Source organism: Ptychodera flava, chromosome 1 (genome assembly GCF_041260155.1).
Source record: "Ptychodera flava strain L36383 chromosome 1, AS_Pfla_20210202, whole genome shotgun sequence".
Taxonomy (NCBI): domain Eukaryota; kingdom Metazoa; phylum Hemichordata; class Enteropneusta; family Ptychoderidae; genus Ptychodera; species Ptychodera flava.
The window spans coordinates 35,271,599-35,285,421 of NC_091928.1; the positions used below are offsets into that span (position 1 = coordinate 35,271,599).

Below are 13,823 nucleotides of genomic sequence, written 5' to 3' on the forward strand. Positions count from 1 at the left end.
CACCTGTGCAGGATGGCGCCGCCAACAAGATCATATTCATAAACGTTGTCTTCACTATAGATCGTCAGAAATCAACGATAATGACAGACGAAATGTTCGGAAAGATGATACTTTTGTTGATGAGAATTCTGGTTCAAAGCCATGTGTTGGCACCAGATTGTCTCATCAGAAAATTTACCCATCAGATTACGATTTCAATGGAAGACAAAAGGCTATCACAACCCCCATAATCCTCTTATAGACTAGAACAAAGACGATCCCAGGGATCGCGAACTGTGCCTTTGATGGATGTTGTTGAAAGTCGTGAAAATGTAAATGAGGATGTTGATCAGCATATGAATACTCCTGAAATTAACACCTCAATTTTGAGTAACACCTCAACGCTTTGTTGAGAACATTGTGGCACAATCAGAATCCGCTCACAAGGTAACATCTGTTGATGGAAATTCTAAAAATCAAACACCTCTGCCTTGTAGAAACAGTCAACCCACTGAAGTCAAAGTGAAATATAAAAGTGTTAATCATGCTGCAGACATTCATGTCGATGAAGACAGGGTACAATTTCCTACTTCTCCTTCGTTCTCACTGGTCCTTTCAAGTATCAATTTTTTCTCACGTGTTCACAGACGTTAAGCTAATGTCGCAGCGATGTCTGTCCGCCTGTCTGTCCGTCTGTCTGTCCGTCTGTCTGTCCGCCTGTCTGTCTGTCTGTCCGTCTGTCTGTCCGTCTGTCTGTCTGTCTGTCTGTCTGTCTCTGTGCTCGATAACTCAAAAACGGCTCAGCAGATCAGAATCAAAACTGGTACATAGATTAAGTTTGCAAATGACAAGAACTGATTAGTTTTTGGTGGGTTTGGCTTACTTACTTTTTGCTCATTCGCATAATTAATTACTTAGAAAAAAGTATATACATTGAGAACGAATGCACACAATTTGATGAGATTTGCTACAAATGTTGATCACATCAAGATATATCAGCTGTGAAAGTTATTAAGATTTCAAAGTTCCCCTAAAGTCATTTATTAACTTACCCAGATCAGATTTTGTCACTAGTCAACAAAGAGTTCGTATTCATAAACTTGTAGCAAGTGACAATACATGTAAAACAATTTAAAAACTTGGCTTTTAGTAAACATGGGAAGTAAAATTTCTTGTTTTTGCTTGTCTAGGAATGGCAAGTATTTCAGCTGTTTCTTGGAAAGTAAATGGTTGTCTTGATTCTTTAAAACGGTATAACATTTTGTCTTCATTGAAGTCCAGTCATTACGCTAATTTGTATTTTCTACAAGAAACTCATTCCACAGTGGCTAATCAAGCACAGTGGCAAATCGTTTGGTGTGCGCCTATTTACTTCTCACATGGTACCAGTAATTCTGCCTGGGTTGTAGTGCCGTTTCCGCGAAACAAAAATGTTGATGTTGTTTCTGTTAAAGTGTCGTCCAGGGTCGTTTACTGCATTTGCATATGAAGATTGATGATACTTTCTATCTTTTGCTCAATATTTATGCTCCTTCCAATGGAGATGATTGTTGTATTTTCTTTCAAAGTCTTCGTAAATTTATCCTTGATTTTGATCTCGACAATGTAAACATTGTAATAGGGTGAGACTTTAATTGCACTCTTGTTCTTGAGTTAGATAGGTCGTCTCATATTGAACTACATTTGAAATCTTCACAAGTTTTTTCTTTGCTTGTCCATCGTTGTAAGCTTTCTAATGCCTGGCGTTATTTCATAAACAGTCTCTTAATTTTACGTCTCACAGAGGAGACCAGAAATCTCGCATTGATACTTGCTTCATTAACATGAGGTTGACTTCGATAATTAAATCTGTGTCAATGATTTATCTGATCACTCTCTTGTTTCTTTTGTTTTAACTATGAATCCGTGTGTCAACAAAAATCCAGTTTTGTGTCTCGATGCTAGTCTTCTTAATGATGAAAATTACTGTACTTTAATTAAAGAACTTTTTGAAAGATTGGCGTAATGAAAAGAATAGCTTGTTGTCCTCTAGTCTTGGTGGGATATAGGAAAACAAAAGATTAAATAATTAAGTCAGCAGTACGAGTTCATCACTTTTTAAACGTTCAATGCAAAAGCTTATTGAGGAAATTCGTACTTGAGAATCCTTGATTCATACACAGCCACAGCAGTATTAATTTCGAGACTTTTCAACACATTCAAAGTGGACTTTGTGCAACTTCAAGCCTGCAATCCATCGGTCTCACAGTCTAATTCTGGAAGCCTAGTGCCGTTGCAGCTGAGATAAGTAGCCTGTAAACTTTTACAGTTTGTACTTTATCCCTTGACTTAAGCGAGTAGTTTGAATTTTTGTAATTAATCTCGTTTTGAAAGGGAATCGCTTGGTTCACCATTTTGTTGGGTTCTCTCACGTAACAAAATTTGCAGATTTCAGTGATTTTTGATGAAGACTCTACACAGAGGAAACGGCATTCGAAAATTTAAGAGACTACAAGCTGTTACAAAACAATATAACAAGTCATTGTCAATGACATAGTCCCCGCAAAATATAAATTCTGTCACTGTAATACATTGAAAGTGCATAAATCCAATAGTTGAAACATACTTCAATACAAGAAAGCATGTTGGTCCCATAGTTACATACATCCACCAAAAAACACTTCTGTAGCATTGATAGGAAGACCACAATTAGGTATGTGCATAAGGCTCAGGCAGGGGCCCAGGAAAGGGTACGTGGCCAAGTCGCCCAGACAGGCCTTGGATATGCTGTTGTTTGGCAGCTATCAAGAATGTACCACAACATGGGGCATATTTTATTGCATAATAATTTTTTGAGTTCAGCCACGTTAGCCTTGGATCTGTTGAAATAAGTTATGCTTCACTGGAGTCTGCCCAAATCACATAGGGTTATAGTATTAGCTCTGTGAAAAGTGGACTGGGTTTGTCCAGTACCACACCTTGCTGTACAGGCCATAACAAGAATGTTTTCTTCATGGCCATTAGTATGGACGACTTGTGGTTGTTGTCTTGAAAGAAAGAAAGTAAGAAAAAAATCAGACCCAAAGTCTAAGTACATCCTCCAAAAAGAGAATATAAAAAAAAATAAAATTAATGCACACTACCCACCTCCCAAACTCACACTTACATAGAGACGAGAATGAAAGTTACAATAGTACAGAAATTATTGTATAGTACCTTGTCCTTGAGCCAAGTTTGAAAGAAATCAGATCAGGCATGTCAGACACATAGAGTTAGACACAAAAAATATGCAAAAAATGGCCGTCAGATGGCCATATTGGGGCGTATTGCAACAAAAATTGACAGGCATATGTATGTCATAGTACATTGTCCTTTTGCCAAGTTTGAACAAGATTAGATCAGGCATGTTAGCATGATAGAGTCAGACGCAAAAAAATGCAACAAAATGGCCGCCAGACGGCCATGATGGGGGCGCATCACAACAAAAATTGACATGCTCATGTATGACATAGTACCTTGTCCTTGTGCCAAGTTTGAAAAAAATCAGATCAGGCATGTCTGTGCAAAAAAACGCAAAAGACGCAAAAAAACACGACAAAATGGCCGTCAGATGGCCATATTGGGGGCGTATCACAACAAAATTGACATGCATATGTATGTAGTATATTGTCCTTGTGCCAAGTTAGAACAAAATCAGATCAGGCATGTCTGCATTATAGAGTCAGACCTGAAAAAAACGCAACAAAATGGCCACCACACGGTCATATTGGGGGCGTCTCACAACAACAATTGACATGCATATGTATGTCATAGTACAATGTCCTTGTGCACAGTTTGAACAAAATCAGATCAGGCATGTCTGCATAATAGAATCAGACACGAAAAAAACACGGCAAAATGGCCGCCAGACGGCCATATTGGGGGCATATCGCAACAAAAATTGGCATGCATTTGTATGTCATAGCACACTGTATTTGAACAAAACTAGTCTGGGCATGTCTGAGTAATGGCTCTAAACATAAAAAAATCGCAACAAAATGGCCACCAGGCAGCTATATTGGGGCGTATCGCAACAAAAATTGGCATGCCTATGTGTGTCATAGCACATTGTCCTGTTGCCAAGTTTGAACAAAACAAGTCTGTACATGTCTGAGTAATGGCTCTGAACATGAAAAAAATCGCAACATAATGGCCACCAGGCGGCCATATTAGATCGTATCGCACACCAAATTGACGTGCATATGTATCCCAGAGTACCTTGTCCTTGTACCACGTTTGAATAAAATTGGGTCTTGCATCTTTGAGTTACGGCTGCGGACGCACGGACGCACGGACGGACGGAACCCAATCTAATAGTCCCCCGGGACTATGTCCGCGGGAACTAACAAAGAAGTGAAATGTTATTAATTACAGCTTCCCTTACTAAATGGAAAACTAAGACGATATTAGTTTATCTCTTTTTGCATGATGATATAGGTTTAAAAATGTATTTCCTGTGATTATGCATAATACCAGTGCTTTGAAACCACACTTTAAAAGCTACACCGGTAATTGCTATTGTGATATATTAACTTTCCCTGTTACCTTTTGAAGGACAGGTTTTCGACACTTTATTAAAAATATCACTACCAGTTGTCAAAACAAAGCAGATCACGCCCAAGCAACACCATGTTGGACAATTATTTAAAAAAATTGGGCTGCATCAATGATAAGAAAAAAAAATTCATTGTCTTTCAAAATATCTCCAAAAAATATGTCACTCTATGAATGTACTATGAAGTATCAGTGCACGATGTTTTCTCAGACTAAGATTACATACAGGAAACAGTTACATGAGGGGAAATGCCAAGAGGATTTGACCGGTTCAGAAGGGCTTGACAACGCGATTTCTGCGTAGTGAAGATTCATTACGTATTCATGGTAACCCCTTGCCAGCTGTCAATATCTTTAGGAGCTTTTGTCTTTTGGCCTGCTTTGAATATGACGTCGTTGGATACGACCTGCCAATCACCCAGGTAGTCAATTAAACTATTAATTGACTATTTACCGACCCAATTAACACTATCCAGTAGTATCAGTCATATTTTAATCGCGTGGCCCGGGTGGGCACAACGCAGGAACGCGTGTATTTCTATGTGTACGTTTCACATGTTGTGTTGTTTGTACCATCGTGCGTTTGACATCCTCGTGTCACCTACAGTAATACCTTTAAGGTGACAGGCTTACTATTAATGTTAAGTATCATGGCACCGAGTTCTGCCCACGGTGAAGACCACCTGTTTTGCCTACTAATTACTGCCCATCGCTGCCTGTCCTGAATGTAGCCTATCTATAGCTACAGTAATCAGTCAATATATAATACCCCGCGCCTTATACTTTTTATATAAACTTATAAAATCATAGTCCGAGCCGCAAAATTATTGACTTTCGATCCGATATACAGGCTGATCGTTGAATCGCACCGGCGCATCCATGTTTACTTGCCCCATAAGCTTACTACTCTGCAAAGGGTGGGTAGATGGAATTCCTGGGCCAAAATGAACACCGGGGCGAAACTTTTTGTGAATCCATGTGAAAAAATGAATCATTTATCAGTTTTGATGTATACTCCTATATTGTAAGTTTGATCAAAATCGAGACCACATTCGAGGGCAATGCAGACTGTCCATGTACGCACACACAGTGACAAGAAGGCAGCAAACACCTACTCGCCAAGCACATCGGCGAAAAGAAGCATAAAAAAGCTAGGCTCATCGCCAAAACAAACGCGCCAAGCGCTAACAAAAACCCATACCAAGCGGCCCTTTTCAGGGCCACCAAATACTCCAAAAAGAGAACTACCCAAAAAAACACGAAATTCAACAAGAACCTATCATCGCTCAAACTATGAAACTCCGAAAAATAGTACTAGGCAAAAGCCTTAAAATTCATTCGAAACACAACAAACCAAACAATAAATCCAATGATCCAATAAACATAAAATCCGTACCCAGCAGTGGTACTTATTGCCTAAAAATTCACAAACCTCCGCAAGAATCTGAAAGACACACCAGTCAAATAAAATTTACTGAAGTAAAGAAACATAGAACAAACAAACCGAACCACCAAACAGACTCACAACGTGACCAAAAATTAAATATACTTGCCTCGCTAATCGAAGAGAAAGACCACTAAAATGCATTAAAATAAATTTTCACAAACATAAACCAAGGAAGGAATCTACACTGCGACTGATGAGAAACCACACTCGGGTTTCGAAACGCACGCGTCAAAGGGCCACTCTATCAACTTTGTAACACCATAGGTCCGGCTGTGTCTCGCCATAAGCTTTCCCCACACAAACAATACATTACCGTACACACTAATCCAAACTTCCCTACAAATATCCGAAGCGAAACAAACATTTCATTAACACAAATAATCGGATAAGAATGTAGGAACACATTTTCGTACCGAATCAAACACAAACTCGACACAAAAACATTTAGAATGGTTAGGTGGGAGCCTCTTTCACATTTTTTACATCTCGCTATACTGTCTATGATTCTAAAAATAAAGTCATCTGCCACTTTGAAATTTCTGTATACGCGGTTTGGCAAAACTCATCTCTTTAATCGAAAGTCGGGCGATTCCATGGTTCTTTTGGGGCACTTAAGTGTACGTCGAACTTAAGAAATGTGGTTACATTCGCGATGTATTATTGGAAATTATTTATTTCTTCTAGGGCAAATGCACATTATTTATGCTGTTAGAAATACTGGCCGCTCATAAACAAGTCAATAAACTCAATATATGTGCATCTTAACTTTTATTGTCAAAGTACCACCGACACCCACAAAAAACAAAATAGTTCAGTCTAGGTATTTGCAACTCTGCCATCCGACTGGTCAAAGGGAAATCATCCATAGGTGTCTTTTGGCACGCGTATACGCCAGTCACCTAGACGACGGTAATCCGCACCACTTATCACCATCGGGAAGGTACTCCTCCCCCTATACCACTGGCGATCCCACCCTCAAGGCACTTCGTCATTCGACCAATCATTGTTATTGTAATTTCCTGCATAAAATTAACAGCGAGGTTAATCGGTCAAATCCTCTTGGCATTTCCTGGCATGAAAGCATCAGGTTTTTGACACTCTTTACATATATTGCACATTTCATAATTATGATTTCGTTTTATCAAAACTAACTATCCACTTATAAACATCCAGATATCTCTGATATAAACATGTTATGAATCCAAAGGGCGCGCCGATTACTGCAGTGCAATGATAAACTTCGTGGCTGTTATGATGTTTTGCACGCGAAAAAAAACACTTTCATTTCGCAAAATCAAGATATTTCTTATATATCGTTTTAACGTCAGGTAAAGTTACACACTTGACTCCAGCGCTGAAAACTTTAAATTTAAGGAATGATGCTATTTTAGCTGGCAAGATGCATTTTATGCAATATGAGTCAGTGTCCTCGTTCAAAATCATACTGCCCCATTTGAGTATTTCAAAAGCTTGTTGACCCCTTCACTAAAGCCAAAAACAGCGTGACCAACAAGGCTCCAGCTGCGCCAAGGAGCCTTTCTCCCTTAATATATGTAAGCAATAACCCCCGCCGCAGGAGGGTATATACGAGATTTTGGTACAATGCGCGACATATAGCACGAGCCGATAGGCGAGTGCTAAATTGAGCGAATTGTACCAAAATCGAGTGTATACCTGGCTGCGAAGGGGGCTATTGTTATTATATTATATCAACTTATATCTTATATATGTCGGAGAGACCGGGGAAAAACTTTCTAAGAGGATGTGTGGGCATAGGTCAGGCATTAACAACAATCTGCCAACCCGCCTTTACACTCACTTCAATGGTCCTCTTCACTCAGTATTGAACATGAAAATAAGAATATTAGAAAAAATTTACCATCCTTCTAATAGTTCAATACTGAGTAGGAGTTATCGCAAACAACGTGAACACCACTGGATCACTGAACTTGGCACAGCTATGCCTTATGGCTGTAATGATAACATACTAGGTGTGGGTAACCTATCTAGCCCCAGGGGAAGACTGTCAATGTCATGGGTTTGTTTAATTCTCACCAGAGAAGACGACGAAGTCATGGACATCGACACAGCAATAACACCAGTAATCCCCAGTTCATTATCTACTACCCATGTTAAATCAACCTTTGGGTGTTCACAAGGTAAGAACTGCATTGTTTGCATGCTCCTTGCAGAAGTTAAGATCACTTCTCCTGACTGTTGAAGTTATGAATATCTACGACCCTCTGCTGCCCGAAATACCGGTTAATCGCCATTATTATGGATATAGGCAAATATCGCCTATTCAAACCTGTTCGGACAGAAAGCATCAACAGTCAGCAGAGATTGTTTTTCCCCTTGAGGTTTGTTAACAAAGGGATTGACATGATTAACATCAGCAATATCTTACACAACAAGGACGTTATGGACAAAGTACCACCTTATTTTACATTTCAAGACCCTCCTATAGTGTCCTATACCTATTCTAAGACCATAGGTAGGAAATTGTTTAATTACAATAGGGTCTTGAAAGAAATTGATATTAAGAACAATGTTCATGATGGTACTTGTGATTGTATGTCATCTCCCTTTTGTTACAAACCTCACGGTCATATAATAACAGGTGACATGAAGATAGTTACACATCCTAAGCTTCTGCAGCTATTCCAGTTTGGCCCAAAATATCGGGAGCCACCCAAAATAAACTGGAACTTTAACTTTAAGTTAATCATGGATGCTGCTGAGGCTTATGCTAAGAAGTGGGCTGCCCTCGAAGACGAAGACATTGGATGTCTTTCGGACTGGCTTCGCACAGTCCGTGATAAGGTAAAATCTCGCATTTCACGTCTTCGTTCTTCCCATACTGTCATCAACACTACATCTGCCTTTGATGACCCTTCTGTACGGGAATGTCTAGATGCTTTACACGATAAATATGTTGTTGTGCCTGCAGACAAAGCATCAAACAACATCATCTTTGTCTGCAAGCAATATCACATTCAATGTTTAAAGAACGAACTTCAGATAAACTCAGATGATGAGAATAGCACAACATATTCTCTTTCAACCTTATCTGAAGAGGAAATATTGCAGAACCATTCAACAGTTTTGAGTGAGTTTGGCATCAAGTTAGCGCAAGATGACAAGGTATTACCTAATTTATATTGGATTCCTAAGATCCATAAGAATCCTTATAAACAACGTTTCATAGCTGGTTCCAGTAAGTGTACAACAAAACGCTTGTCACAACTTTTAACCATCATTTTATCAACCATTAAATCTGGTTTGGTACGGTATTGTGACAAAGTTTATGAAACTAGTGGGGTCAATCAAATGTGGATATTAAAGAACTCCAAAGAATTGTTACATACTTTACAAAATAACAAAAACATGTACAATTCAATCCACACATTTGATTTTTCAACGTTGTACACAACCATCCCACATAACAAACTTAAAGACAGGCTATCATCTCTCGTAAAGAAAGCCTTCTTTTACAAGAATGGTAGTCGTAGGTATGAATACATTGCCATCAAGCGCAACTTGGGCTATTTCACCAACAACAGCGATGCCAAACTCAAATACAGTGATGTTGAGGTGATTCAAATGCTATATTTCCTAATTGACAACATATTATCAAGTTTGCTGGCATGACATTCAGGCAAACCATAGGCATTCCCATGGGCACAAACTGCGCCCCACTTCTTGCAGACTTATTTTGTATTCGTATGAAGCAGAGTTCATACAATCACTTCAGAAATCTGGGTGTAAGAGGATTGCCAAGCGATTTACAACACCTACAGATATATCGATGATCTCATCAGTTTAAACAATCCTGGTATATCCAATTATGTACACCACATCTACCCAGATGATTTAGAAATAAAAGAAACAACTGAAAGTGTGGACTCGGCTTCTTACTTAGACGTATTGTTTGAAATTAGACAAAATACACTATATACTAAGCTGTATGACAAAAGAGACGATTTCAATTTTGAAATCATAAACTCTCCCTTTTTGTCGAGCAATATACCATTATCTCCGGCTTATGGTGTGTATATTTCACAACTTCTTAGATACAGTAGAGCATGCAATTCATATGAAGACTTTCGAGTTAGACACAGCCTATTAGCTCAAAAGTTAGTGAGGCAAGGGTTCTCAGAAAGTAGATTAGTGAAATCATTTAAGAAGTTCTACGGTAGATCCGGAGATGTTCTACGGAGTTTCTGACGCACTTTGTGACCAGTTCAACATGGCAGCGCGTACTCTCCTATTACATCACAGCCTTTGTTCTTCACTGTACAAAACTTCCAAACCCCGTGGACGCAAAGCTGGACGGAAACATCCTAAACCAGTATACCGTATTTCGACCATCGTCACTACAGATCGGACTTCCAGGCTACTACAGAAAAGTGTTCGAACAAGTGTGCTTCAGCAGATATGTGTTCAAGATATTGTATACGGTGAGCCTAAAGCCATTGAAACTCTCGTTACAAATCGTACCATTCAACCAGCTGCAAAGAAGAGAAAAACGGTGCTATTGAAAATTCCAAAGTTCTCCACATGTTTTCAAAAATTGCAACTGAATGCTGCCCTTTGCAATGCACGTTCAATGACTGGAAAAATTGGCGTCATTGCATCAACTCTGATAGAAGATAATCTCGATATCTTAGTCATAACGGAAACATGGCTCAAGAGTCAAACCGACCCTGTAATCGCCGATTTTCATTCAGTGGTCAGTGGCTACAATGTTCACCACCAGTCTCGCTCAAGTCAAAGAGGCGGCGGTGTCGCTTTGATCGCTCGCTCCAATTTGCGTGTTACAGAAAAACAATCTGGTTCATTCAATTCTTTTGAATCTCTTGACATCAAATTCAATCATCAAGTCAGATAATGCGTATTATCACCATCTACCGCCCGCCGAAATCAAAGAAAAACAGATCGACTACAAATGATTTTCTCACCGAGTTCTCCACACTACTGGAATCTGCTGTAACGTCACCAGGCTATCTTGTCATTGCTGGTGACTTCAACTTTCATCTTGATGACGGCAACTCGCCCGATACAGTGAAGTTTACCACCCTACTGCACTCTATGGGATTGCGTCAATACATTCTCTCGCCTACACATAACAAGGGACACATCCTAGACCTAGTTATTACACGTTCAGCAGACCAAATTCTCCACTCCGTCAATATCACTAATTCAATGAACTCTGATCACAGTCTTGTACGGTTCGGTCTGACCGTTCAGCGTCCTGCAAACAGTAAGGTGAGGATCTCGCGGCGAAATTTCCGTAACATGAGCACCGATGACTTGCGAGATGAAATCGCTGCTAAGTTTTACACCTATCCACGTGATATTAACATTGAGCGTCTATCAAAATTCTACATCGACTCAGTCACGGACATATTAGACACTCTCGCCCCCATCAAGCATAAAGTGGTGACTGATAAAGTAAGAGCCCCATGGTATTGTGAAGAGCTACTATTGCTACGGAAAACTGTGCGACGACTGGAGACAAAATATCGCGCCACAAACCTTGAGATTGATCGTCAGATTTTCCTGACAAGACGGAATGAATACTTTCGCCGCTGTGATGATTTGAAGGCTGACTACCATAGGACTCGCATTGAAGAGGCAGATAATAAGAGGCTGTTCAAGATCATCGCTGAGTTGACTGATGCGAAGGCGATTCACGCCAAAGAGCTACCTTGGCAAATTCCATCGAAGGAAATTCCATCTGAATTCATGAACTACTTCAACACAAAAGTCTCTAAACTTCGCGAAGGTTTACCCAGTGTCAGTGTTGACAGTGACTGCGTTTTACCATCCCATACATTTCCAGCTTTCAGTGATGTGTCTGCAGACCAAGTTAATACCCTAGTTCAACGAGCAGCGCCGAAATCATGTGATCTTGATGTACTGCCAGCGAACTATATCAAGAAATTTGCCAGTGTTCTATCGCCATTCCTGGCTCATCTCTTCAATGAATCGCTGTCATCTGGAAGTGTGCCCAGTCACTTTAAATCTGCCGTCATCCGACCACTGCTCAAAAAACCTGACCTCAACCCAAACATCCTGAAGAGTTATCGACCGATATCAAATCTACCATTCTTATCTAAAGTTCTTGAGCGCATTGTTGCATCGCAGTTGAGCAGTTACCTCAGTGATCACTCTCTGTTTTCAAGTTCCAGAGCGCATATCGCGCTCATCACAGTACAGAGACTGCCCTTCTGCATGTCCATAATGACATCATGCTTGCTCTCAACGACAAAAATGACGTTCTCCTCATCATGCTGGACTTGTCGGCGGCTTTTGACACAGTTGATCATGAGATACTTCATAGACTTCAATTTCGGTTTGGTGTCACAGGTACAGCTCTATCGTGGTTCAAGTCTTATCTCAACCATCGCAACCAGTGCGTCAAAGTCGGCTCTGCAGCATCAGCTAGTACACATATGAAGTATGGTGTTCCTCAAGGCTCAGTTCTGGGTCCGATTCTTTTTACTCTGTACACATCACCACTTGAAGACATCATCGTCCAGCATGGCTTTAATCATATGATGTATGCAGATGATACACAGATTTATGTTGTGTGTAGCAGACCTGACGAAGTTCGAGTTTCTGTCGAGGTATGCGCCAACGAAATCTGCTGCTGGATGAATTCAATATGCTTATACTTAATGATGAGAAGACAGAGGTTGTTCAGTTTTCGTCTCGTCTCAGATCCGATGCAGTGAAACTCTCAAGTCTAAGGATTGGCGAGTCAGATATTGCCCCTTCTGCTACAGTTCGCAATCTCGGTGTGAAACTTACCCATGACGGCTCGATGTCAGACCATATCAGCCACATCTGTAAGAATGGATTTTATGCACTGCGAAGAATTGGCAAGATCCGTCAATTGTTGGACAGACCCACCACAGAAAAGATGGTCCATGCATTTGTAACTTCTCAGCTGGATTACTGCAACAGCCTTTTGTATGGTGTTGGGAAATTTCAGCTCGGACGCCTTCAATCACTTCAGAATGCTGCAGCTCGCCTTGTCTCGCGTACTCGAAAATTTGATAATATCACACCTGTTTTCATTGATCTACACTGGCTGCCCGTAGAAGCTAGAATTAAATTCAAAATCTTGTTGACGACCTTTAAAATAGTTCATCGTGCTGCTCCACTTTATCTCATGGATCTGATCGAGATATACACCCCTACCAGAGATCTCAGATCGAGTAATTCGTTACGGTTAGTGCCACCGCGTGGAATGTTCAACAAGGCATATGGGCAGAGAGCTTTCTCTGTATGCGCACCTTCTCTATGGAACTCATTGCATCCTGATATTTGTAATGCCAGCTCCGTTGACTGTTTTAAGCGCGTTTTAAAGACTCACCTTTTTGCAAAGCACTATTACTAATGTTTTGGAAGGTCACCATTTTACCGGAACCGCTGATGCTTGATTTATTTTATTTATTTTATTTTATTTTATTTTTATTTTTTTACGTTTTCTGCTACTTACTCTGTATAATTTTTAATAATGTTTTTTTTTGTATTTTAACTGTTTTTACTCTGCAGAAATTTTCATCATTTTTAACCATTTATGTTTTTAGCCTAATTTGATTGTTTTAACATTTTAGTTTGTCATGCTTTGCTGGTATTTTATCAATTTTAAATGTGTAAAGCGCACTGAGACGCATGTGTAGTGCGCTTTAAAGAAATAAATATTATTATTATTGTATCAAAATATGACCTGTCTGTTACTCAATTGATGAGTGACAGCATACCAAATTTTGACTCATAAAAGTAATTTGGTGAATTCACCAAAAACAATGGA

The 13,823-nt window shown here is 39.8% G+C and overlaps 1 protein-coding gene across 1 annotated transcript; it reads left to right on the forward strand.

Moving 5' to 3' along the window:
* The first annotated feature begins 12,632 nt into the window (after positions 1-12,632).
* On the forward strand, positions 12,633-13,406 carry LOC139144394 (uncharacterized). The gene has a single exon (XM_070715099.1). It carries the CDS (start codon positions 12,633-12,635, stop codon positions 13,404-13,406), a length of 774 nt encoding a protein of 257 aa, XP_070571200.1.
* Positions 13,407-13,823: the final 417 nt, after the last annotated feature.